This window comes from Podarcis gaigeae (genome assembly GCF_964106915.1).
Source record: "Podarcis gaigeae genome assembly, chromosome: 13".
NCBI classification, from domain to species: domain Eukaryota; kingdom Metazoa; phylum Chordata; class Lepidosauria; order Squamata; family Lacertidae; genus Podarcis; species Podarcis gaigeae.
The window spans coordinates 36246737-36274542 of NC_139689.1; the positions used below are offsets into that span (position 1 = coordinate 36246737).

Sequence of the window (27806 nt, forward strand, 5' to 3'; positions counted from 1 at the left end):
GTGTTCCTCAAGTTTCATTCAAGTGGACCATAGGGTGTTGGCCAAGAACACTTACAATGTGAGTTCTTCGGAATTCAAATTGTAATTCCATAAAATACATACAATATAATCAGTGCCAGATTTACATATAAGCTAAACAAGCTGCTATAGCTTAGGGCCCCACTCTCTTGGGCCCCCCAAAAATATTTAAAGGAAAAATAACTGGATGTACGGGATGCGGGTGCCGCTGTGGGTTAAACCACAGAGCCTAGGGCTTGCCGATCAGGAGATCGGCGGTCTGAATCCCTGTGATGGGGTGAACTCCCATTGCTCGGTCCCTGCTCCTGCCAACCTAGCAGTTCGAAAGCACGTCAAAGTGCAAGTAGATAAATTGATACCGCTCCGGCGGGAAGGTAAAGGGCGTTTCCGTGCGCTGCTATGGTTTGCCAGAAGCGGCTTAGTCTTGCTGGCCACATGACCCGGAAGCTGTACGCCAGCTCCCTTGGCCAATAAAGCGAGATGAGTGCCACAGCCCCAGAGTCGGTCACAACTGGACCTAATGGTCAGGGGTCCCTTTACCTTTACCTAACTGGATGTACATTTCCAAAATATAAGATAAAAAACAAGTAAAATAAAACCTACATACAGCAACAGTGTTCTGTGTTGTCTAGGCTCCTAAGTATGATGTAAGACCTGCTAGCCTGCTTCCTAAAATATCACTGGTTTGCTCATTTCTATATATAGGGTGCCTACATTCTGATGTGCAAATGACTTTAGATACCTATTAGGTCCATAAATTCTGCATGTATTCAACACAAAAAACAGCGACAAATTGTTGTTGACAAAGGACAGCTGTACATACAAAGGGCCCCATTACCTTCAGTAGCTTAGGGCCTCATCAAACCTAAATCCGGCCCTGGATATAATAGATGCAAGAAGCGATAAACATGCAATTACAAATCGGACGACTTCTAGAACAGCACCTTACGACGACGGCAACAATAATAGGCAGAAAAAGGAAGAGTTAAATGGGCGTGTCTCCCCTCCCCTTCCTTTTCCACGTGGTGCCGAGCGTCTTCCCATTGGCCGGCCACGTCTTGTTTTTTTCCGCCGCGGCCGTCCGTCGGAGTGGGTGGGCGGGCCCCCGCCTCCGATTGGCCGGGAGCGGGCGAGGGCGGGGCTGTGCCTTTCCGGGGTTGGCGGCTCCTCCAGGGCTGTTGCCAGTCGCTCTCTGAGCCGCCCGAGAGTGTGGGTCGGCTGTTGCAAGGCGGGAGGGCCGCTGAGTTGGCCTGCCGGGGCCTGGCTGGTGCCAGGTGCAGCCGCCGCCGCCGCCGCCATGCGCCTCCTGCGCTGCCTGCTGAAGGGCCATTCAGCGCTGGCCGGGGCGCCCAAGTACATCGAGCACTTCAGCAAGTTCTCGCCGTCCCCGCTTTCCATGAAGCAGTTCCTGGACTTCGGTGCGTGGACGGGCAGAGGGAGTCGGGCAGGCAGGGGAAGGAGGCGCATTGACCCACCAGCCGGGTCTCCCTGCTGTCTCCAAAAATAACAAGCCAATCCGCACAAATGTGTGTTTAAATCTCTTTGCATCCGCTCTGTTGCTACTTAAACAACAGCGGCAGACAAGAAGTTTTTTTTTTAATGGTAAACAAAAGGGGTGGGAAGCTTTGGTTGCGTTTCTGCTTTGCTTCTGCTCCATAGATTATTATTTTTTTAATGGTGAATTCAGAGGGAGGGGGAGTTTCGGAGCACATTCCTGTCTTGCGAGTGCAGGGAATGACCTGATTCGAGGGGGGTGGGGACTTGCTCCCAGGTAAGTGCATGTAGAGTTGTAGCCACTGGTTGCTGCGTTGTTTTTCTTAGCTGCCTTGGGTGTTTTGTAGGTGGGAAAGTAGGATAATATGCATGATCTAGGGAAGCGAGAACCGGCTGTCCCCCACCCTCCTGCGCCCAGCTAAACTGGATTAAGGACCCGCTTCTCCTTTTGTCTCCCTAACCTTGTTAAGCCCATCCCCTGCGCTTGGGGCTTCATCAAAGTGGAGTTATTCTGTTTCAGGTGTTCTAAGTCCTTGGTACCTGAACAGGTTTGACATGGTGGTGGTCTTGTGCAAGTGTGAGTAGAAGCAAGTCCTGTTGAGTGGAGTGGAATTGGCTGCCAGGTCACTTTGCCTACAGAATTGCTACCTTGTAGATCAGTTGTGGCTCAAACAGTTCAGTGTAACCAGGTGACCTCAGAACACCTCCCCTCTGCGTAAATATACCAAGTAACACTTTAATCTGGCTCTCTGAACAGCATTCCCTGTTTATCTATGGAGGAATGTCCGGCAGCCGAACAGGTGATCTTTCCTTTTGTTTGTGTGTGTGAGAGAGAAGATTGGGAGCATAGCTCACTTTGTGTGCAGAAGGTCTCGGGTTCAATGACATCTCCAGTTAAAAATTTATATAAGTAGATAAACATTCCTATGCACATGCAACTCACGCCATAAGCGTGCAGCCACCCAACTTTCCTCAAATTTAGCCTGTTCTTTGCCTCCCGTGCAGTCCAGTAAATCTCTTCCTCCTGTGTGCTCCCATGCCTTTAACACACGCATCCATTTCCACAACTAGATACTTCAGGCTGATCTCTGTGCTTCCACAAGTCACAGAGTGCACTTCTATAAGTAAATATGCCCTGTGTAGCTCAGATAAATGTGGTAACCCCAAAAGGGCTCTGCATCATTCCCGCTTCTGTACGTAAACATTCTGTTTTGTACAGAGTTCTTGTGCCCTTCCTTGCTAATCCATTGCCACAGTTCTGAGGGATTTGGGATGTGCAGAAAGCTCTGCTTAAATGCGGGACCAGTGTTTCCTGGGGGCTAAAAGTGTATATATATGAACTAGGGAATTGCTGCATTCAGCCCCCTACTCCCCCCCCCCATTGTCATTTGGTTCAGCAGTTTTACCTGCAGGGGGCTAGTATAGTTTCAGTGCTGCTAAATGACCCAAATCTGAGCAGTGACAGCACCACCATCTCCCTCTATCCACAAGGTTGCAAGCCAAACACCTGGACTAAATCTGGGCAGGTACAACTTCTAAGGTTCTGTTCCCAACAGTGCCCCTTTTGCCAGGATTTGCTCACTTGTCCACCTGGATTGACATCTCCCCAAACACATTGCTATTTTGAAAGGACATCAGAGATGAATGAGAGAGAGAGGGCAGGACGGACAATATTTCAAAGTTCCCTGATGGCAGAAGCGATTCTTGTGAATTGCAAAGACCTTGCCTCCTCGCTCTGGGTTTATGCTGCTGAGTTGGGAGGGGGGAGTTTTGTGTGATGCCCTCTGAAGGATATGAAGGACAAGTGGTGCTGATTGGGGGATCCTCAGCGTCAAGACCTCCCTTAGCTCCACTTGCCAATGGTTTTTTTGGCCAGTTCCCCCCTCCCTCTGTTTTCCCTGCAGTGCTTCATTCTTTTCAAAACAGCGGGGCTAAATAAAGAACTCCGCACTCTTTGCCTCTGTAGCAAACGGAAACATGCACAATGGATTCCTTGTCTCCCTTTCCAGCAGTTGCTTGCACAGCTCAGCTTGCTGCTTAGTGCTTTGACCTGTGTGCAGGTTTCCTTCTGTGGAGAGTTTGGATGGGAGGGGTGGGGGCGGTGGGAAAAACCTTTGGGTGTATATGGCCCAGCTTGCCTTCTCCTACATCCTCTCCTTGCTTTTCTGTCTCCTCTGTTTGCTGAACAGCTCCCTGTTTCCCTGTCCTTGCCCAGCGCTCTCACCTTGGGTTCTTTCCTTCTCCTTTTTTTGACAGCATAAATTGCTTCCACACATCTGCTTCAGTAATAAACACATCACGTCCCTGCTGTCTGCAGACCTTCCTCCTGTTAGTAGAGAAATACCCTGTTTCCATACGGTTTGATTTATGGAATTCGGAGGTGGCAGGGCTTGGAAATAACACCATCCAATCCTGTGTGTGTTTTTGGAAAGCTGGTTCCCTACCCCCACCCCGTGCTTCTTACTAATGCATTACAGTGGTTTCTGCATCTCTTTTTTTTTAAGCTCTCAGGACTTTTGTAAAATAAGCCGGGTATTTTTTTTTTAACCACCTTGGATTTCAAGGTCAAGCTGCGCCACCGAAAACAAATTCCAGCAGTTGCATGTGAGGGATTAAGGCCTGCTATGCTAATTCATTTGCCTGGGAGTAAGATCCTTTGAAAGGTCTAAACCACTGAGCCTCTTGGGCTTGCCAATTGGAAGGTCGGCGGTTCGAATCCCCGCACCGCGGTGAGCTCCCATTGCTCTGTCCCAGCTCCTGCCAACCTAGCAGTTCGAAAGCATGCCAAAAAGTGCAAGTAGATAAATAGGTACCACTCCGGCGGGAAGGTAAATGGCGGTTCTGTGTGCTGCTCTGGTTTCGCCAGAAGCGGCTTAGTCATGCTGGCCACATGACCCGGAAAAACTGTCTGCGGACAAACGTTGGCTCCCTCAGTCAGTAAAGCGAGATGAGTGCCGCAACCCCAGAGTCGTTCGTGACTGGACTTAACTGTCAGGGGTCCTTTACCTTTTAAGATCCTTTGAACTGAAGAAGATTTACTTATGAATAGACGTGGTTAGAATTGTGGTGTTTTTCTCCGTTTCTGCGCTTCCATCTACCCCAGGAAATGGTTTTCTTGCCCAGTGAGTAAGGGAACATGGAAAGCATTGAAATCCGAGGTAATCCGTAGCAGATGTTGGAAATCCACCCCAGAAATGGAGCAGTAGCAGCTGGGTGAATGGATTTGTCAGCAGCTGAAATGGCAAAGTGTGTGGCTATACAAACTCTTGGCGCCTGACTGCTTGAATCTACCATTTTGTTTCTAAATCTTGAGCAGAATCTTGCCCCCCCCTTTTCTTTGCAGTTTGTTCTCTACAAACATGAGGTCTAGCAACTTTCAAGGAGCAGTGCCTGAGCAGCTAGCTTATTCCGTGTTCGTTATCTTACTCCAACATAACAAAAGCAACAGAGAGCCGTTAAGACACCTTAAATACAAAGAGCGTCACCTGAGCTTTCCCTGATCAGAACCTTTGTCATCATAAATATGGAGGGGACAGTAAAGGAAGATATAAAATTTGTGTGTGTTTGTGTTCACACATGCATGCATGCATGTTGCGCTTGTAATACTGTAGGTACGTGGTAACATAGTTAATTGCAGGATCTGGAACAGGTATAGGCAAACTCGGCCCTCCAGATTTTTTGGGACTACAACTCCCATCATCCCTGACCACTGGTCCTGTTAGCTAGGGATGATGGGAGTTGTAGTCCCAAAACATCTGGAGGGCCGAGTTTGCCTATGCCTGATCTGCATCTTGCAAGGCTAGAATTTTATAGATTATCCTCCAGTTAGGGGGCCTTCGTTGGGGATCACAGGCTGGTTTGCAATAACTTTCCAGAGTGGCACCTTGGATCCTGACCAGGGTTCAAATCCCCACCCTACATAAAGCCTTGGGCCAGTCGCTGCCTCTCAGTCTAACCTACCTCACAGGGTTGTTGTGGGGGCTATTTGAGGAGAGGGAGAACCCATGCATAACACCTTGAGCTCCTGAAGGGAAAAAAAGGAGGGATAGAAACTCAGCAGTCAAATAAATAAATATTGGCTGGCATAACCTTTTCCTTGGGGTGTCCGCCAGAACAGCTGATAGCAGGGTGTGTGTTTTTTTTCAGGATCCAGCAATGCCTGCGAGAAAACCTCATTCACTTTTCTCCGCCAAGAACTCCCTGTCCGGCTGGCAAACATCATGAAGGAAATCAACCTTCTCCCAGACCGTGTGCTCAGCACCCCTTCTGTTCAGTTGGTGCAGAGCTGGTGAGTCCCTTCTGTTTATTTAGATGCTTATGGGCAGATAAAATCACAATATATAAAAAACACCATACACAATAAAAACAAGAGCAAAAACAAACTAATAATACGCTCCCTCCCACAGCACATTTAAAAGTGCATCGGATGTCATTCACCCTGCCTGAAGAGGAACAATTGCTGCCTTGCGCCTAAAGGTGTATAATGAAGGTGCCAGCCAAAACTCCCTGGGGAGAGCATTCCATAGACAGGGAGCCACTGTAGAAAAGGCCCTGTTCTTGTGTTGCCACCCTCCAGTCCTCTCATGGAGGAGACACACGAAGATGGGCCTCGGAGGATGATCAGGGGTTCCTTTATTATCCAGCCTGCCAAACCAAAGTAACTTTCCAGTCCTGGAGCGGATGTTACTCGGCTGGAGGGGTAGGTCTTCTGGCTCGATATAAGGCAGTTTCACAGTGCCCAACACCCTTCAGCAGTTGCCTGGGGGCTTCTCATTCACAGGGCTCTTTTACAGAGCCATTCTGCACAAGTCTACTCAGAAATGTAAACTCGGTGTTCATCCTCTGTGGCCCTTCTTCATGTGCCTCCTCTGTGTAAGGTCTGGATCTGGTAACATGAGAAGGGTCTTCTCTGTGGTGGCTCCTTGTTTGTGGAATGCTCTCCCCAGGGAAGCCTGCCCGGCGCCTTCATTATATAGTTTTACCCTCTGGGCAAAAATGTTCCTCTTCAACCAGGCCTTTGGCGGATTAATACTCTACAGCCTTTTAAATACGTCTGGGCAAACTGGGGTTTTCTTGTTGTTGTTTTGGTTTAATTATTTTCTTGTGTTTTGTCTTGTATTTTATTCTGTCAACCGCCCTGAGATCTTTTGATGAAGGGTGGCATATAAATTCAATTAAATCAATCAGTCAGTCAATCAATCAATCAATCAATCAGTGTTGTTCAGTTCAAAGGGGTTTACTCTCGGGTAACCCTGTGTAGAAGGGATGCGGGTGGCGCTGACCACAGAAACCACAGAGCCTAGGACTTGCTGATCAGAAGGTTGGCGGTTCGAGTCCCTGCTCCTGCCAACCTAGCAGTTCGAAAGCATGTCAAAGTGCAAGTAGCTAAATAGGTACCGCTCCGGCGGGAAGGTAAACGGTGTTTCCGTGCGCTGCTCTGGTTCGGCAGAAGCGGCTTAGTCATGCTGGCCACATGACCCAGAAGCTGTACGCCGGCTCCCTCGGCCAATAAAACAAGATGAGCGCTGCAACCCCAGAGTCGGTCACGACTGGACCTAATGGTCAGGGGTCCCTTTACCTTTACCTTTTAACCCTGTGTAGAATTCTCATTTGGCATCCAAAAACCAAAGCAGAGAAACTTTTCTCTTCAGGGCTTGTCTTTTGGTATATCATGACTCACACACACAGTTTTAAAAAGATGTACAGTGGTACCCCGGGTTACAGACGCTTCATGTTACAGACGCTTCAGGTTACAGATTCTGCTAACCTAGAAGTAGTACCTCGGGTTAAGAACTTTGCTTCAGGATGAGAACAGAAACTGTGCGGCAGCGGGAGGCTCCATTAGCTAAAGTGGTACCTCAGGTTAAGAACAGTTTTAAGTTATTAACCTGAGGTACCACTATACAGACTGTGCTTCCTTACGTTCTGTGGCCGCTTGTGCTCCACTGTTCATGAGTTTGTCTTTCCAGCCATTGTTTGTGTGCGTTAAAAAAATAGTCTCACTCTTATCTGTGTAGGCCAGGGATAGCGACCCTGTGAGCTTCCAGGTGTTATTGGACTCCAACTCCCATCAGCCCCAGTTAGCAAAGCCCAGTGCTTGGGTCACGACATCTGGAGGGCCACAGGGTCTCTATTTCTGCTATAGGTCCAGGAAAACCCTTCTAAGTGTGGGTTTCACTGGCCATCACTGAAGGTTGACAGACAAGAGTGGTTTATCCGAGGGTCAGTGGAAGTAAGTTTATAAGGAAAAGGAGCCTGTGGTGAATGCAGCTACAACTGGTTACCTCCTGAACTAAACCCCACCCAGCTAATCCCCTCTACCTCCCCCCCACCCGCTTTTAGCATGACATGAACGCTTTATGCAAATATTACAGTCCACAAGAGCTTAAAGGTAAAGGGACCCCTGACCATTAGGTCCAGTTGTGGCCGACTCTGGGGTTGTGGCACTCATCTCGCTTTATTGGCCGAGGGAGCTGGCGTAAAGCTTCCTGGTCATGTGGCCAGCATGACTAAGCCGCTTCTGGCGAACCAGAGCAGCGCACAGAAACGCCGTTTACCTTCCCACCGGAGCGATACCTGTTTATCTACTTGCACTTTGACATGCTTTCGAACTGCTAGGTTGGCAGGAGCAGGGACCGAGCAACGGGAGCTCACCCTGTCACGGGGATTCGAACCGCCGACCTTCTGATCGGCAAGTCCTAGGCTCTGTGGTTTAACCCACAGCGCCACCCGCGTCCCTCCACAAGAGCTTACATTTCAATAATTGAGTTGTCAAGGTGCTCCCCCCCCCCTTTTGTTTTGGAAGCACACAGGGTTTTTGCAATCTCTCAAACCGAAAATATGGCTGCCGTTCTTTTCTCTTTTTTTGGTGGTAAGCTGGCAGCTCTGAGTTATAAGGACCGGTGGTTTTGGTGGAGATCAGGGAGTTGTTATGTGAGAGAAACATGAAACAGCAGAGGGAGCCGCAGATGTTGCTGTACTACAACTCCCATCATCCCTTGAATTACAACTCCCATCAGCTGTGCTGGCATCCTGCTTTAAAGGGACTGGCTGCTTGGGGCCGTGTAGATATGTTTAGGAATAATGATTTGGAGCACATAGGATAACGCAGTGCTTTTCTTGTCCTGATCTGCAAAAGTGTGTCAGAGTGGAAATAGGTTCTAAGCAGGGTGGATTTGCTTTAAATCAAATTGATTTAAATCACGATTTAAATCACTAGTCAGTAAGACTTGATTTAAATCATTTTTTTACAGATAGACTCACTCTTGCTGGTATAATCTTAATATTTACAACCAGATGAAGGTTTCCTTTTTGGAATAATAAAATTTCAGAGTAGTTTTTACAGTTATATCAAAAATTACTGATTTGGTTATACTGTTAGAAACACATAGATAATTATGAAATTATTGTCAGGTTTAATAAGTTAACTGTTTACATTTGGACAACTTTTTTGCTGTACTTTATTGGAAGGAGAAAAACAATCATTTCCTTAATAACAATTTAAACAATTTTTTAAACTAAAACAGTAACATTATAGCATATGTATCCATGTTTGTTAACTGATGTGGTTAAACGTTGTTTTTTAAAAAAAACACTGTGTTTTAGCACACATGAAAAACTTAAAACAAATCCTTATTTCCTTATTAATAGCCTCTGGACTATGATGTAACTTAAACAGAAAACTTTCTTTAGAAATATTTTTCATCCAAAAGCATTTTATTTTAAAAATCCAATTTAACTTTTTTTAAAAAATCCGATTTTTAAAATATTTTTAAATATTCTAAGGCATCGAGGAGGGATGTGGCATGTCTCGACGGGGCTGGGGAGGGATTGGCGTGTAGTTTCAAACACCCAGATTGTGCTCTAAAACACTTTCAGCAGCTGTGAGTCTTTGGGTGGGTGAACCTGGCGGCTGACTCTTAAGAAATACAGTGGTACCTCGGGTTAAGAACTTAATTCGTTCCGGAGGTCCGTTCTTAACCTGAAACTGTTCTTAACCTGAGGTACCACTTTAGCTAATGGGGCCTCCCACCGCCGCCGCACGATTTCTGATCTCATCCTGAGGTAAAGTTCTTCACCCGAGGTACTATTTCTGGGTTAGCGGAGTCTGTAACCTGAAGCGTTTTTAACCTGAAGCGTCTGTAACCTGAGGTACCACTGTAAACATACAAGGGAACAGGTGAGGTTTCTGCTTGGAGCCTGATGCCACAATAAATCTGTTGGCCTTTAAAGCATCCATCGCCGACCCGGTACCCTCCACATGCAAGTGCCAGCAGCCTCAGCCAGCGGAACGGATGGGCGTTTCAGTCCAGGTACATTGTAGTGATGAGGTGGGATTGCTATGAGGAATTATAACAAATATAGAGTAAGCCATCTGTGTCAGCAATGAAAGCATTGCGTTGACTGGGTTTAAACTATTTTGATACGATTCTTGATCAATCCACACCTCTGCATCCCTGTTCCATTTCTCTTTCTTCACCAGTCAGGTACACAGCCCAGTTGCTTCCCCAGGCAGGCTCCTGGGTCATTAAAGATAGTGGGCAAGCTTCTTTGAAGTAGCCTTTCCAATATGTTAATCTCAGGATGTTAATCTTAGGGCCAGGAAACCGGTTTCACATAAAGGTGATAATGATCTTTGTCCTCCTGGCTATCCTCCTTATCATGTATATTGCTTGTTTATGACCTCAGGGGTTGCCAAATGTTCTCCTTTGTAGTTCTGTTCTTTGTTTACCCCAGAAATATGCATGCTAATTAGTTTTAATTCGTTTAACTTTTCCACACAGTGGGGTTTGTGGAAATGCTCAGAAGAAATCTGATTGGTTCTTACGAACACTCTGTAAAAAGTTCTTTTGTGAATAAAACGACCTGGGCCGAGGGGTGGAGACACACACACACACACACACACACACACACAGATTATTATACGCACCCTTCCCAGAGTCTTGCTGGTTCAAGCCTCTGTGTGTATTCTTATTAATCAGAGTTCAACCCTTCCTTTGTGAACGCCTCAGTACATCAGGAGGACGGCAGGTTGGCAAAGGAGGCTTCGCGGTGCCACAACACTCTGTTTTGTTTTCTTGGTGCGGCACACTCACATGGCTCCCTACGCATGCTCAGAAAAGTGTAGCACCTTGTCATATTCAGTTCCCAAGGAAGGACGATGCTTGGCCGGTTGCCTGCCTGCTTGGGTCTTTTAACTTCTGTTTCCCTCACTCCCCTTTTCTTCCTCCCCCCCCCCACCCCTTTTTAGGAAGGCCTTTTTGTTTTGTTTTCTCTTTGCCTGAAGGTGCCGCTGCTTTTAAGCGGCTTGCACGAACTTTGTCCTACTTTGAGGAAAGCACGTGATGAGGGACTGTTTGTTTGCTTCGCTTCGCCCTGTTCTCACATCCCTTTGCAGTTGCCTGAGAAACGCGGCGTAGGAAAACCGCGATTCCCCCACGGCAGAGCAAAGCGGCAAGTTGATTGCTGCAAACCCTCTCTCCCTCCCTGCACCCACCCAGTGCCCTAGCTGGCGTTGAAAGCTGCCTGTTGCCTTATCAGCACCTCCCAGCTACTAATAAATATGCTTCTTTCCTTCCATGCAGCACCCCACTTTTGTTTGAAAAGTTCCATTTGATTTCCCACAGATCAAAACCCAAAGGAGAGATGCAAGTGGAAAATAGGTGATGCGGTTGTGCATCTACATTCACACAAATACAGTCATACCTCAGGTTACAGCCGCTTCAGGTTGCGTTTTTTCGCTGAAAACCGGAAGTACAGGAGCGGGTTACTTCCGGGTTTTGGCGGTCGTGCATGCGCAGAAGCGCTGAATCGCAACCTGCGCGTGTGCAGACGTGGGTCGCGAGCGCTGGGGGTTGCGAACTTCCATCCCACACAGATCACGTTCACAACCCGAGCGTCCACTGTACGCATTTACTGTGGTACCTCGGGTTACATACGCTTCAGGTTACAGACTCCGCTAACCCAGAAATAGTACCTCGGGTTAAGAACTTTGCTTCAGGATGAGAACAGAAATCGTGCTCCAGTGGCACGGCGGCAGCAGGAGGCCCCATTAGTTAAAGTGGTACCTCAGGTTAAGAACAGTTTCAGGTTAAGAACGGACCTCCGGAATGAATTAAGTACGTAACCAGAGGTACCACTGTATGATAAAAATTGGGGGTCATCTTATACATGGGGGGGACGTGTGATTGGTTGCTGCCACGAGCTGGAAATTGTCAGTCTCAGGTTATTGGTGGCTTCGGCAAGGGCTGGTGTTGATTGGCTGTCGCTGCGGAAATAGGGCGGGTGATTGGTGGCTTCCGCCGGCACGGGGACAGACGATAGCTGGAGGGTAAGCAACCCTGGTACCTCAGGTTAAGAACAGTTTCAGGTTAAGAACGGACCTCCGGAACAAATTAAGTACCTAACCCGAGGTACCACTGTATATACATAGAATCAAAGAATCTTAGAATTGTAGCATTGGAAAGGACCATGTGCGTCATGCAAGTGCACCCCCTCCTCTGCAAGGCAGGAATCTTTTGCCAAGCGTGGGGCTCAAATCTACAGCCCTGAGTGTAGCTCAGTCGGTAGAGCACGAGACTCTTGATCTCAGGGTTGGGGGTTTGAGCCCCATGTGGGGCAAAAGATTCCTGCATTGCAGGGGATTGGACTTGAGGACCCTCACAGTCCCTTCAAACTCTATGATTCTTTGATCTAAAGATATGTGTCTCTCCTTTAGCCTCTTGCCCTAACACTAATAATAATAATAATAAACAATAATTATTATTATTATTTATACCCCACCCACCTGGCTGGGTTTCCCCAACCACTCTGGGCGGCTCCCAACATAATATTAAAAACACCACCTAACATAAGAAATTCCCTAAACAGGGCTGCCTTCAGATGTCTTCTAAAAGTCAGATAGTTGTTCATTTCCTTGACATCTGATGGGAGGGCGTTCCACAGGGCGGGCGCCACCACTGAAAAGGCCCTCTACCTGGTTCCCTGTAACCTCACTTCTCACAGGGAGGGAACCGCCAGAAGGCCCTTGGCGCTGGACCTCAGCGTCCGGGCAGAACGATGGGGGTGGAGACGCTCTTTCAGGTATACTGGACCGAGGCCGTTTAGGGCTTCAAAGGTCAGCACCAACACTTGGAATTGTGCTCAGAAATGTACTGGGAGCCAAAGAAGGTCTTTCAGGACCGGTGTTATGTGGTCTCGGCGGTCTTCACATACCCAGTTCATGAAGGCCGCAGGCAACTCTTCACAAACTTCTTCTCCATCCAAGTAGTCCCTACTCTTCTTTCTCTCTTCCTTCTACCAGGTACGTGCAGAGCTTGCTGGACATCATGGTGTTCCTGGACAAAAACCCTGAGGACCAAGGGACATTGGGACAGTGAGTTTGGGTTTTTTGGGGGGAGGGAGGAGGCTGTTGAGCACAGCGCATACAAGAACCCCACTTCAGAGCATCACTGCAAAGCCACTTTTTATGTGACATCTTTCCTGCATGGAGAATGTCAACAATCTTGTCTGGAGTTGTTGCAGTATTGGGCTTTGGTCTGCTCCCACTGGAACGTGACTTGGGAATTCAAAATAATATTTTGGTTAAATCAATATAATTTAGCTTTGCTTGGGAAGCAAAAGGTTTGTAAAATTGCATAGAAATCATTCAGAATGATTGACAAGTACTTGCAGTTATGTATTAATATTTTCAGAAGGTAAAATTAAAATCTTAAAGCGGTTTTATGTGCATCTTCATCAGACATAGGCCTACCACAAAAATAATAGCAGATTGTTATTCCTCACACCCCAAAAAACATATTTTAAAGATCCCTCATAGAAGGAATCTGCATAAATTATGTTTAACACCCCCCACCCGTCAATGAGATGCCCTAATGGGGCAAGGTGTGTGATTTTTCTCTAGCACACAGTGAAGAGTAGAAGGACGTTGTTCCGCTCTCAGACAGAAGACCTACCTCCCGTTTTTGGGATTTATTCTTCTCCCCTCCTCCTTTGTGACCTGTCTCCTCCCAGATTCACGAACGCCCTGGTCACGATCCGTAACCGCCACAACGACGTGGTCCCCACCATGGCGCAGGGCGTGATTGAGTACAAAGAAGCTTATGGGGATGACCCCGTCACCAACCAAAACATCCAGTACTTCCTGGATCGCTTCTACCTGAGCCGCATTTCCATCCGCATGTTGATTAACCAGCACAGTGAGTTCAGTGGCAGCCATTTTGGATTCCTGTTCAACCCTCACCCTCCTTGTTCCTGGTCTGTAACACTGCTTCTGCAATTCCTTTTTCTTTTTTTGCTAATTAATTTTTATCAGTTTTCAAAAAAATTGAGGCATTTACATTCAACAATTCAGTGCAAATCTAAAGTTGTCTTCCCACCCACTTTGTTTTTGGCAGCAGTTCCCTTCTCTCCCCTTCTTGCTACATCATAGTAGTGGTGCTGTGGTCTAAACCATTGAGCCTCTTGGGCTTGCCTCTTGGGCGGTTCGAATCCCTGCAATGGGGTGAGCTCCCATTGCTCTGTCCCTGCTCCTGCCAACCTAACAGTTTGAAAGCACACCAGTGCAAGTAGATAAATAGGGACACCTGCGGCAGGAAGGTAAGCTGAGTTTCTGTGCGCTCTGTTTTCCGTTATGGTGTCCCGTTCTGCCAGAAGCGGTTTAGTTCTGCTGGCCACATGACCTGGAAAGCTGTCTGTGGACAAACGCTGGCTCCCTTGGCCTGAAAGCAAGATGAGGGCCACAACCCCATAGTCACCTTTGACTGGACTTAACCATCCGATGGGCCTTTACCTTTTACCTACATACTTCCCAATCCTTTACTTAAAACAGTTTAAATTTTTTATCCTTTTTAAAAATCCTTCTGCATATCCTGGGGCTTGTCACCACCTCGAAGTGAAGTCGCCTGTGCGTGGGGCAGCCCGACCCTCATTCCTGGTGCGCCAGGATCTCCTCATGCCTGTCCTGTCATGGTTGCCACATGCCATGGTTTCTGCCTTTGTTAACTTCACCCTTTCCTCCCCTCACAGCCTTGATTTTCGACGGCAGCACCAACCCGGCCCACCCCAAGCACATCGGGAGCATCGATCCCAACTGTAACGTCTCGGACGTGGTCAGAGGTTGGTGGGCTTTTATGTTCTGTGTCTCCTCCCCTTCCTGCTCCTTCCTGAAAATGAATGAACTGCAGCTAAAATGCAGCGGAATCTCGGTTTCCGAACGTCTCCATTGACAAACATTTTGGTTTTCAAACGCTGTACAGTGGTACCTTGGGTTACATATGCTTCAGGTTACATACGCTTCAGGCTACAGACTCTGCTAACCCAGAAATAGTGCTTCAGGTTAAGAACTTTGCTTCAGGATGAGAACAGAAATCGCGCTGTGGAGGCGGGAGGCCCCATTAGCTAAAGTGGGGCTTCAGGTTAAGAACAGTTTCAGGTTAAGAACGGACCTCCGGAACGAATTAAGTACTTAACCCGAGGTACCACTGTAAACCCAGAAGTAAATGCTTCGGTTTTTGAACACGCCTCAGAAGTTGAACATGCCACACGGCTTCCGTATTGTGTTTTCTATATTGAGGCTTCCTTATTGAGTTATCGAACGTTTTGGAACTCGGACGGTCTTCCGGAACAGAATACATTCAGAAACCGAGGTACCACTGTATTATGTTTATTTTTCACATGGTCTAGTCCTTCCCCTGCTCACCCCCCTAATATTCTTAAGAGGGTATCTTCTCTTCAGAGAGTAGCTGGAAGTCGGGGAGGAAAACGGTCCTTGTTTCCTTTCACTCTGCAGTTTTCATCTGAAATCTTCGGTGCAGTACTGCGCTCAGAGCTCAGAATCTGCCCTCGCTAATGAAATTCCCTGTCACAAAATGCACCTAGCACAGTGGGAGTTTCGAACATGGCCCTCACCTGAGGGCAGTGAGGAGGATTGCCACATGAGAACAGGCCATTTCAGGAGTCTGTGGAATTCTCTCCACAGATAGACACGCCAGACACCGTCCTTGTTGACATTTCCACACCAAGCTAAGACTTTTCCTGTTTACACAAGGCCTTGGGTCAATTAATCTTGCCTCATTTGCAACTGTCTTCAAGGGCAGCCCCACATGCAATGCTTGGTGGTAGTCTAACCTGCAGGTTACCAGGGGCACAGACAACCGAAGCCAGGCAGTTCTTTTTTTTTTATAATCATATTTTATTAATTTTCCATACAAACATATAATCATTCCACATTACAGTTTCTATTAAACTTTTCAGTTTTTGACTTCCTTCAGCTTTCCTGCCAATCATTCGTATTTAATTTCTTTAAATACACATTTCCAAATTTTTATATTGCCTTTATGTCTTCCCCCTTCTTTTATTTTACTTTTTTACAATATTACTTAAATTTATCACAGAGCTTCTCTAAATGCCACTAACGTTATTTCCTTGTCACTTAAACATTCCCAATAATTTGTTAATTTTCCCCAGTCCTCGATGAATTTTTGATCTCGTTGATATCTGATCTTCCCAGTCAGTTTATCAAGTTCTGCATAGTCCATCAGCTTCGTTCTCCATTCCTCCAGCGTTGGTAGTTGCTCTTGTTTCCATTTCTGAGCCAATAATATTCTTGCTGCTGTTACTGCATATTGGAAGATTTTATGGTCCTTTCTATTTATTTCATTACCTACGATTCCTAAGAGAAAAGCTTCTGGTTTCTTAACAAATGTATATTTCAACATTTTTTTCAATTCATTATATATCAACTCCCAGAAGCTTTTCATTTTCTTACATTCCCACCACATATGAAAAAATGTACCATCTGTCTCTTTACATTTCCAACACTTCTTACATGTTTTATACATTTTTGCAAGTTTTACTGGTGTAATGTACCATCTATACATCATTTTCATAATATTTTCTTTTAATGCAGTACATGCAGTAAATTTGATACTTTCATTCCATAATTTTATCCAATCATTAAATTGTATATTGTATCCAATATCTTTGGCCCATTTTATCATAACTGATTTGACTTCTTCATCTTTTGTATGCCATTCCAACAATATCTTATACATTTTGGATAGGATTTTATATTCACTATTTATTATATCTATTTGAAATTTAGAGTCCTTCTCTGCAGATCCATATTCTTTAAAATCTTTTTTAAACATTTCATTTATCTGCAAATAATGCAACCAGTCGTACACAAATTCTTTCACTTCCTCATAAGGTTTCATTTTCCATTTCCCCCCTTCTTTCATAGTCAAATTTCCATATGTAATCCAGTTCTTTCTCATATTAGTTCTTTTAACGGACATAACCTCTAACGGAGACAACCAGTGTGGAGTTTTTGGTTCGAGTAGGTTTTTATACCTCTCCCATACTTCTATTAACGATCCTCGGAAGATGTGGTTTTCAAAACTTTTATGAATTTTCTTCTTTCCCGCCCATAGGTACACATGCCATCCAAATCTATTATCAAAACCTTCCAAATCTAACAATTCTGTATTTTCTAATTTTATCCATTCCTTTAACCAACAGAGACACAAGGCTTCATAGTACAGTTTCAAGTCTGGCAGGGCGAAGCCTCTTTCCTTTGCATCAGTTAATAACTTAAATTGAATTCTTGGCTTCTTTCCCTGCCAGATATACCTTGAAATAACTCTTTGCCATTCTTTAAATACCCCGGTCCCCTTGATTATTGGAATCGTTTGATACAGAAATAACAGTTTTGTTGTTGAGATCCTTCCCCAGAAAGACAATTTCATTCGTCCCCACACCTCCAGATCCTTCTTTATCCCATTCCACACTGGTGTATAATTATTCTGATATAAATCTATATTTTTGGGGGTTATCCAAATTCCCAGATATTTCACCTTTTTCACCACCTCTATGCCAACTTGTTGCTGTATATTCTCTATCTTATCTTGATCCATATTCTTAACAATTATTTTAGTCGCCAGGCAGTTCTTTCATAGCTGAGTTTGAGTGTTCCCAAAGAGCAATTCCAAGGGAAATACCAAGAGAAGGGGGGAGAGAGTCCTCCGTGGCAAAGAAGCAGAAGCGATACAACTCACGTTGCCTTCTGTTTCTCTTTTATTACTTGACGAATGGTGATTTTATTACTTGGGTGGCCTGCTGGGTCTTTAAGGGGAAGATCAGGGAAAAAATAATTCCTAATCCCATCTTGTAGCAGCCGCTTTCTAATTCATACCAGTGTGCAGCAAAACCATCATGTTAAAAGAGTTCCAAAAGCAGACTGGGCTAATTAGATCTAAAGACTTGTTAAAAGAAGATTTTGAATCATGTACCGGACTGAAGCGGGACGCGAGTGGCGCTGTGGGTTAAACCACAGAGTCTAGGACTTGCCAATCAGAAGGTCAGCGGTTTGAATCCCCTCGACGGGGTGAGCTCCCGTTGCTCGGTCCCTCCTCCTGCCAACCTAGCAGTTTGAAAGCACATCAAAGTGCAAGTAGATAAATAGGTACCACTCCGGCGGGAAGGTAAACGGCGTTTCCGTGTGCTGCTCTGGTTCGCCAGAAGCGGCTTAGTCATGCTGGCCACATAACCCGGAAGCTGTATGACAGCTCCCTCAGCCAGTAAGGCGAGATGAGCGCCGCAACCCCAGAGTCCTCCACAATTAGACCTAATGGTCAGGGATCCCTTTACCTTTACCGAAGACTGACAAATTGATAAAACGAAGATGGACAATCAGAATTATGAAATTGGAACCAACAAGCAAGAAAGCAAAATGTAAATAAAAGATATTACCTCAAGAAACCAGAACATGAGGAGTCCCTGGAAATTATTTAATTTGGAATTTATAATTGGTGATAAATGTATATGATTTGATCTGATTTGTTAATAATTGGAAGATTTTTACTGGAAAATGAATACAAATTATAATTATTATTATTTAGCATACTGTGTTCCTGCAGCAACCTAAAATGTTGGGTCTCTCTTCCTGCCGCAGATGCTTACGACATGTCCAAGCTGTTGTGTGACAAATACTACATGGCTTCTCCCGACCTGGAGATCCAGGAAGTGAATGGTGAGTCCTGCAGGGGACAGAGCCAGAAGGCAGGGCGGCAAGATTGAAAAGAGGGTTCATTTAAATTCAGGGTGATAAAGTAAACATGGGTGCTCCGGTGGTGTCTAGGCCAAGAGCTGGTGGGCATCGACGAAGGCCGTTGTCCTAACTCTGCTTTACCTGGGAGCAAGCCAGGGCTTACTTCTGAGTAGACGTGATCAGTACTGTGCTTGCAGGCCAGCTGTGGAAGGTCCTCTCGACTGCAGACAGGTTTCGCAAGGCTTCCTGATAAACAGAGGTGCTACTCCTCCACCTGAATATGAGGCTCATAATCATAAACGTTGCAGAGACGGGACCTTAATTTACGCTGGAGTGTAATTTTGGGGAAATGGGCTTCGTAATAACATTTCAACGGGTGGAAAATGCCCCAGTTTATAGTCTGTTTCCATTTTGGACTGCGTAACTTTCTCTCCAGGCTTCCCTTTTTAAATGAAATAAAAGAGAGAAAGTCCATCCTTTCAGCTTGTAGAGCAACTCTTGGCCTCATTCATTTCCTCCCCCTTTTAATTCAGCATCTGGAACAGGACCTCACCCGTGGCCTAGTAAGTAAATCATTCAGTCAGCAGGCTGTCCTGAAGGTTAGCATTGTGGCTCAGTGGCTAAAGCTTTGCTAGAATCCCGGCTTCATTCCTTGTGGCTTTTTTTTATCGCCTCCTAAACCAAACGATAGCAGCTCCCGTCCCTTTAATTGGCGGCATGGCATGGAGAATTCAACAGGTGCAGCTCTTTGCAATGTGGAAATCGGAGTAAGGGGAAATCCTAGTTAACGGACAACTTAGAGTAGATGCTTAACTTATCTCTTTCATCAAGACTTAGGGGCATGTTTGCATTTTTATTTTATTTTTTTGCATTCAGGACTGAATCGGTTCAATAAGGATATTGGTTTTGCCCTTTTCCAGTATTTTCTAATAAATACAGAGCAGCCTTTTGACAGAACGCAAATACTGATCTTGAAATAATAAAAGACAGAGAAACACAAACCCTCGTTTGCTATTTTTCAGTGCTCATTTGCAGTCAAACAATATCTCCCCCACAATTATGCAGCCCTTCGTGTTCATTCTGGAAGGAAGGGCCCTACAATTTGAGCCTGGATAGCTCAGTTGGTTAGACCATGGTGCTGTTAACACCAAGGTTGCAGGTTCGATCCCTGTATGGACCAGCTGCATATTCCTGCATTGCAGGGGGTTGGACTAGATGATCCTCAGGGTCCCTTCCAACTCTACAGTTCTATGATTCTATAAATTTATTAACAATAGATCTCTTTTTCCTGGGTCTGCAGTAGGAGGTAAGCAAGATAGACAGGGGCAGATAGTGGTTCTGCTTCTCAGGTATCACCAAGGGGTAAACAAACCACTTTCATCGCCCATGTATTAAAGCATCCAAGTTCCACTAACTAACAGCAGGCAACCCCGATTCACGTAGGAGAAGTCTGTCAAAAACTATGAAGCTACAGTGGCTAAATGGAGCGAGCCTCCATGTTCAAGAGCAGTATACCCCGGATTTGAGTTTGAATGGTAGGGCTGTTGCAGTCATGCTTGGCTTTTGGGCTTTCCAGAGGCATCTGTTCGGCCCACGATGTTGGATTGGTCTGCCTCAGCGGGTCTTTGCTCAGGATGGTAAAAGCATTTAGCCCACAAGTGGACCCTCCCAACCATTCAATAGTATTTGGGGGGACGGAGAGTCCAGCTCCCGAAAGGGGGACACATATCAGCATACATTTGATATCACACAGCCAAACGGTTGCATTCTGCCATTGAATAAATGTGTATAACCTCCAAGGCTGCTTTATACTAGCATGCAAAATCTGATGGTTCTGCAGCAACTAGAATTACATAGAGTCGTACGTTGAATTTCAAACAGCTTAATTCTCAAACGTTTTGGCTCCCGAACGCTGCAAACCCGGAAGTGAGTGTTCCAGTTTGCAGACTATTTTGGGAAGCCGAACATCCGATAGGGCTTCCACGGCTTCCGATTGGCTGCAGGAGTTTCCTGCAGCCAATCAGAAGCCGTGCTTTGGTTGAACGGATTCCTTTCGACTTCCGAGCAGGGCCGGATTTAGATTTGATGAGGCCCTAAGCTACTGAAGGCAATGGGGCCCTTTATATGTCCAGCTGTCCTTTGTCAGCAACAAATTGTCACTCTTTTTGTGTTGAATATATGGTATACGGTAATTTATGGATCTGATAGTTCCATACACAACTCAAAACACTGTGGCTGTATGCAGGCTTTATTTTATTTGTTTTTTATTTTATATTTTGGAAATGTACATCCAGTGTTTTTTTCCCCCTTTAATTTTTTGGGGGGCTCCCAAGAGAGTGGGACCCTAAGCTATTGCTTGTTTAGCTTATATGTAAATCCGGCACTGCTTCCGAGGTATGACTATAGAGGCATTTGGGGATTGTGCTTTTGGGAAATGGGAGAAGTTTTGTGCATGTTGAAGTGGGGGGGGGGGAGGACTTGCGAAGAGCAATAGAAACGGTGACATGTCAGCTGGTAAAGGTAAAGGGACCCCTGACCATTAGGTCCAGTCGTGACCAACTCTGGTGTTGCGGCGCTCATCTTGCTTTATTGGCCGAGGGAGCAAGTGTACAGCTTCCGGGTCATGTGGCCAGCATGACTAAGCCGCTTCTGCCGAACCAGAGCAGCACACGGAAACGGCATTTACCTTCCCGCCGGAGCAGTACCTATTTATCTACTTGCACTTTGACGTACTTTCGAACTGCCAGGTTGGCAGGAGCAGGGACCGAGCAACGGGAGCTCACCCTGTGGCGGGGATTTGAACCACCAACCTTCTGATCAGCAAGCCCTAGGCTCTGTGGTTTAACTCACAGTGCTGCCCGCGTCCCAATGTCAGCCTGATGGGGAGCTAAAAGAAGGAAGTCTTGGAGGGCTCCCAGGGAGCCAGGGAGCCAACCAAGGAGCCAGGGGAAAGGCTTCGGGGAGCAGGGAAATGCAAGGAGTCTCCTCTGCTTGTGAGGCCTTCTCTGTTTGGTTGAGTAGCTGAGGCGTCCTGTATTTTGGCATGAAAGCATTGGGGGTGTGGCGTCTTGGGGGCAGCACCTGACATGAGCCAGAACATCTAACCTTGAACATGGAACCTGTGTGGCTAAAGCAGCGTTTCTGAAAACTGGCAGGTAAATGCAGCAGGAAGCATGGGCGACTTGCACGTGGCGGGTTGGTGGAAGGGAAGGTAGAGAATAGCAGCCGTTGTGCTTTCAATGACCTCTCCTCTCCTGCTTCCTAGCTAACCACCCCGAACAGTCCATCCACATGGTCTATGTCCCGTCTCACCTGTACCACATGCTCTTCGAGCTGTTCAAGGTAATTCTTCCCTGCGGTTTTGATAATAATAATAATAATACCTGAAGGAGCATCTCCACAGCCATCGTGCAGCCCTGACACTGAGGTCCAGCTCTGAGGGCCTTCTGGCGGTTCCCTCCTAGCGAGAAGTGAGGTTACAGGGAAGCAGACAGAGGGCCTTCTCGGTAGTGGCACCCTCCCTGTGGAACGCCCTCCCATCAGATGTCAAGGAAATAAACAGCTCTTTGTCTTTTAGAAGACATCTGAAGGCAGCCCTGTTTAGGGAAGTTTTTAATGATTGATGTTTTATTGCTTTTTACATTATTAATATTTTGTTGGGAGCTGCCCAGAGTGGCTGGGGAAACACAGCCAGATAGGCAAGGTATAAATAATAATAATCATCATCATCTATTTATTACAGTCCAGTAATAGCCTCATTATAACAATAACAATTTATAATACAATGACTAATACCAGTCAGTGGAAGCCCCTCTTTTCATCACATATTCTGGCATGGGAAGCAGTCTTGTTACTTTTGATAAATCAAAATCACACTTACGAGATTAATAACCGTTTTTTAAAAATTCTCAAACACGCATGTCTGTTTAATACAATAAATATTACTTAGCAAAAGAGCAATTGGAGGAAACTGTCGCCTGACATTTCCAGCGGAATCCTAATCCCTTTGTGGATCCATAGCGAGTTACCTGCTTGAGTTACCTTGATGGCAGTCGGCCATTTCCCCCCCCCCAGTATGCATTTCCTTGTCGTTCTTAATGGCCGACTGCTGAGGTACACTCTAACTGCAGGAAGCAAACCTGTGCCAGTTGGGTGTGAAGCTTAATTCTTCCAAATTTATTCAGTGAAGGGTCTTAAAAATATGCTTTTGAGTGTGAGGAATTCCAGTCTTCTGTTATTTTTGTGGCTGGACAGCTTTTAGCTTGCTAAGTCTAGTTTTGATGAAGAATCACCTAAGCTGCTTTTAGAAAATCAAGTAATTTTGATTCTACCTTCTGAAAATGTCAGGTAATGCTAACTAATAATAATAATAGTATAGAATTGCAAGTACTTGGGGATTATTTTTAATGATTTCTATGTAATTTTACCTGCAGTTTACTAACCGAGCAATGCTAAATTATATTAATTCAACCAAAGTGTCTCTTGAGTGCCCAATTCTTGTTGCAACCTTTTTTGGAATTTGAAAGCTGAAATATTCAACCCAGTAGGGCAGGGAGGTCTGGTTTAGAAAAGTCTGGCTAGGGGAGACCTTGTTTTTCCATTGCCTTCCAGAATGCCATGAGAGCCACCGTAGAAAGCCACGAGTCCAGCCTCACGTTACCACCCATCAAGGTGATGGTGTCCCTGGGCCAAGAAGACCTCTCCATCAGGGTAAGCGGGGAGACTGGGAAGGGAGGAGTTTCAGAAGGAAATTGTTCAGAAGGAGTGGCTGCCGGGACCACATAACACCAGTCCTGAGAGATCTGCATTGGCTCCCAGTACGTTTCCAAGCACAATTCAAAGTGTTGGTGCTGACCTTTGAAGCCCTAAACGGCCTCAGCCCAGTATACCTGAAGAAGCATCTCCACCCCCATCATTCAGCCCAGACACGGAGATCCAGCTCCAAGGGCTTTCTGGCGGTTCCCTCCTAGCGAGAAGTGAGGTTACAGGGAACCCAGCAGACGGCTTTTTCAGTGGTGACGCCTGCCCTGTGAAATGCCCTCCCATCAAATGTCAAGGAAATAAGCAGCTATCTTATCTTTAAAAGATATCTGAAGGCAGCCCTGTTTAGGGAAGTTTGTAATATCTAATGCTGTATTGTTTTTAACACTCGATTGGGAGCCGCCCAGAGTGGCGGGGTATAAATAATAAACTCAGCCAGATGGGCAGGGTATAAATAAATTATTATTGTTATTGTTATTATTAATTTTTCATCATCATCTAGCAGCAGTAACTGCCCCCCCTACAGCCATCACAATTGATTCTATTTTCCTTCCCTGTCTTGGAACAGATGAGCGACCGCGGAGGTGGGGTCCCTCTGCGCAAGATAGAGCGGCTCTTCAGCTATATGTATTCCACAGCACCCAAGCCAGAGTTGGGGACCGGAGGGACGCCCCTGGTATGTGCTCTTAACTGGGCCCAGAGTGGTGGAAGGGGGAGAGAGAGAGAGAAGACCATTTACTAACCACACTCTTGTCCTTTCCTCCTGCTAAAACCAGGCTGGCTTTGGGTACGGCTTGCCAATTTCCAGACTCTATGCCAAGTATTTCCAAGGTGACCTTCAGCTCTTCTCCATGGAGGGGTTTGGGACGGATGCTGTTATCTATTTGAAGGTGAGTTGGTCTTGTCCTTGTCTTCCTTCCCCCACCCGCAAATGTGACTTACTTCTTTTGAGTGCCAACCTGGTTTCTTCACATTGAGGAGCTGTTCCTTTCCTGCTTCTCAGGAGAGATGAATGTTATAATAATAATAATAATAATAATAATAATAATAATAATAATAATAAATTTATTATTATTTATTATTATAATTTATTATTTATGCACATCCAAAGCAGATGGCCTGCAGAGCGAACATCCCTAAGTTAACGCCCAGGTCTTACCTGTAATCCCAGCTCATTACAGTACCTGTACAAAAGACACCTGTCGACAGAAGCAATCAATCCAGCAGATTCCAAAGTAGCCACCATGACCAAGACCAAAGAGCTGTCCAAGGATGTCAGGGACAAGATTGTAGACCAGCACAAGGCTGGACTGGGCTACAAGACTAAATTCCAATAAATTTTTTGTTATTCTGTCTCCCACAGCTACAATAAACCTACCATAAAAATGATGGGCTGGTCATTTCTTCATCAGGGGGCAAACGGGCAAATTTAGCAGGGGATCAAATACTTTCCCCCCTAACTGTACTTTCTTCCGAAAGCCCTGAAGTGTCACTGGGAATTCCAAAAGAAGCCCGGGCGAAGAGGACCTTTGTTTTGGATGCATGTTTGGGTTAGGAGAACCTCTACGGGAGATTTTGTGACCCTCCTTCAGCCGTTGACTCTGCACAAGAACTCCATATGAGTCTCCTGTTGCTATTAAAATAGGGACTGTGGGAAGGCTGTTACTTTTTCTGTCTCTCCCTCCCCACACATACCTTAAAAAACACACACACACACACACCCCAAAGATACAACCTGGCATTGGAAAAATCTATACTGCTACAATGTCCATCTCCCTGAGCCAGTTTGGCCAGTGGCTGAGGATCATGGGAGTTGTAGTCCAGCATCTGCAGGGCACCACACTGGCTCTCCCTTTTGGAGTGAGCTCCCCAACTTGCAGGGCCCACAATGGTCACCTGGTGGTCCCTGTGGGCATTGCCAGATACAGGGGGTTGAAGGCACGGTGGATTGGGCACTTACAGCCGCGGAGCTGCCATTGGAGGTGTGTTGGCCGTGCACCTGGCCCTGCTAGGAGCCCCTAATCCCACACTGCTTTTGTCCCTTTCCCAGGCCCTGTCAACAGACTCTGTGGAGCGGCTTCCGGTGTACAACAAATCGGCTTGGCGCCACTACCAGACCATCCAGGAAGCCGACGACTGGTGCGTGCCCAGTACGGAGCCCAAGAACACCTCCACGTACAGGGTGACCTAAGACGGAGACTTTTGCTCGCTCGAGGGAACGGTGTCTCGACGCCCGGCCTCGTCGACGGAGGCACTGAAACTTTGGGGCGGGAAAGAGAAACACGGGATGATCATCACCAGCACAAACCCACCTCGTTCTGCAAGAGCTCGTGGTTGGCCTGGCCTGGAGCCTGGCAGCTTCTCAGATTCGATTTTTGGAAGTACGTAGCCTAGATCTCCTTCACAAATATTGCCACAGCCCCGCATGGAACTTCTTCTCCTCCTCCTTGCCCCTCAGAACTGCCCTCTGGCCTAGCCGATTGGATTTTGCCTTCCACGAGTGGTTTGGATCATACTTAAGTGTTTTGCACACCATCTATTATTATTATTATTATTATTATTATTATTATTATACCTTAAAATGGAAGAGCTTAAAGGATTGGGCACCTAAGATTTAGAGAAGAGTCAAAGGGATGGCATAGCAGCTGGCGCATGTGGGGTGTGTTCGTTTCCTGACATGGCGGACAGAGGGGAAGTGTCACCTATAGGCAGATAAACCTATTGAAACGAGCAGGCAAGTTTGAGAAAATTCAAGGCCACCCGGGTTGCTTCTCAACGCAAGCAGAAGAGGGAGGGCAGTTTCTGGTACACAGAAACCTTTGTGTTACATTCTGTACTTTTCCCAACGTGTATGACTCCCCAGCAAGGGAGGACGTGACATGAAAAAGAGGCCGTTTGAACTGCGGGTTGCGTAGGTGGGAGATGGGTACCCAGACTAGGGGCAGACAGACTGTAGGTGTGCCGTGGGATCTGTGCCAGCGTTGGAAGGAGATCTCAGAATTTCACTGGTGGCTCCCTGCTCAATCAGCTTGTCCACCCACCATTGGCTGAAATGGTTCCGTGACTGAGCGCAGATCTGCTCCTAGTGAGGCTCATGCTGACATGCTTCCCTTTGTGGTGGGGGAAAAAAATCCTGCGCACCCTGTTTTCTGCGAGCCAAAGCGTTGCCCCCGAACGGGGTGGGCAGTTTGGGGGAGCCTTGCAATGCCAGAATTCCCATGTGATGCTTGCAGGAGCCACACGGAGCTGCTAGGTCACTTGAGGCGCTGTAGCAAAGCCTTGTGGGAAAAACATGGCGGCGTAAGCAACTGGGCCTAGTTCAGTGGGTTGTGGTGGGTGAGGGAGAGGCTGGGGTGGAGAGTGTTGAGGGCTTCCACCTTCAACTCCGGTGGAGCAAGTGGAGGTCTCTGCCCAGAGAAGAAAGGGATTGTCTCCTCGACTATGGTGTGTGGAAGTGATAGGCAAGAGTCGCTGTTTGCAGTATAGGCACCAGTTTGGGAGGTGCAAAGACTGTAGCACCTCCCTCTGCCAGTCCTCCTCCCTTCTCCTGTAGCTCCTGCCAGGGTCCCTCCTTTCTGGTCCTCGTTCGAAGCAAATGGGAATGGTGATGGGTTTGGGGCAAAGCATCCCCATCTGACTCCTGCCATTGCTTTCCGTTCCAGTCGCTTCCCCAATTCATCTAAGCAGGAATCACCTGCGCCCCTCCCCCAAATTCTTCTGATCTCACCTTTTGGCTCCCCAAGCAACTGCCAGCCAGCCTTTGCTTGGAACCTCCTGCATGGCACACTCTCAAATTGTCTGGAAGTTTCCATGTACATATATATATATATATATATATAGATCTATTTTATTCTCTGGGTGGAACCACGGACACACAGAAACTGCCACAGTATTCTTTGCTCGCTGACGAACCATCGGGGGGGGGGGAAACCATTAAATTTTAAACCCTACCTCCCTGGTTGTGTGACGCGTTGCTTCATTGCGGATTGACTTTTTGGTGTTGGGTTTTCGTCGCCCCACGTTTACTGACTTTTCGAGGAATTGTAGAATGGGAGAATGCTCCTTTAGAGGCTTGCTTCACCCTATTGTGCTTTTGAAGCTCAGATTTGGATTCTGTCCCTGAAATGCCCTTGGCTGGCAAGATTCAGGTCATCGGGCAGAATCTTGGTCACTGGTTCCTGTAATGGTACTTCCCCCTTCTCTTTGGTTTTTGAAAGAAGCAGCCGTTAGGGTTGTCGTTTGAGAAACACAGCGTTATACCTCAAGCTGCGTGTTCTCATCACTTTCCTCTGTGCTTCGTGGCTCGAGGAGCCGCAGAGTGAGGGCTCCATTAGGTGTGGCAGAAAGTGGCAGCAATCCTGACATTATTAGGACATGGGTGTAAGGCTTGCAGAAATGGCACCACCTTGTGTGTGTGTGCGATGAATGTTTTAAGCATTGGCTCAAACCATGGTTATGTTTTGAGTAATCAAAATCATCTCTGCGA

General features: G+C 46.5%; 1 protein-coding gene across 2 annotated transcripts; it reads left to right on the forward strand.

Moving 5' to 3' along the window:
• Window positions 1-1195: 1195 nt before the first annotated feature.
• Window positions 1196-27270, forward strand: PDK2 (pyruvate dehydrogenase kinase 2). Of its 2 annotated transcripts, XM_083709653.1 has the most exons (12): window positions 1196-1436; window positions 5659-5800; window positions 12815-12886; window positions 13525-13709; window positions 14539-14628; window positions 18464-18541; window positions 19093-19122; window positions 21825-21901; window positions 23171-23269; window positions 23889-23996; window positions 24097-24210; window positions 25371-27270. In XM_083709653.1, exons 1-12 carry the CDS (start codon window positions 1316-1318, stop codon window positions 25509-25511), a joined length of 1257 nt encoding a protein of 418 aa, XP_083565779.1. In that variant the 5' UTR covers window positions 1196-1315; the 3' UTR covers window positions 25512-27270. The 2 variants fall into 2 exon arrangements, with proteins under 2 accessions (XP_083565779.1, XP_083565780.1); XM_083709654.1 differs by lacking the exon at window positions 19093-19122 and having other exon boundaries at window positions 1207-1436.
• Window positions 27271-27806: the final 536 nt, after the last annotated feature.

Bases quoted from the DNA above. Each gene is read 5' to 3' on its own strand.
- PDK2 (XM_083709653.1), top strand. From the start codon at position 1,316: ATGCGCCTCCTGCGCTGCCTGCTGAAGGGCCATTCAGCGCTGGCCGGG. The intron at 14,629-18,463 runs GTTGGTGGGCTT...TTCCTGCCGCAG, and splicing joins CGTCTCGGACGTGGTCAGAG to ATGCTTACGACATGTCCAAG. The intron at 24,211-25,370 runs GTGAGTTGGTCT...TCCCTTTCCCAG, and splicing joins ATGCTGTTATCTATTTGAAG to GCCCTGTCAACAGACTCTGT.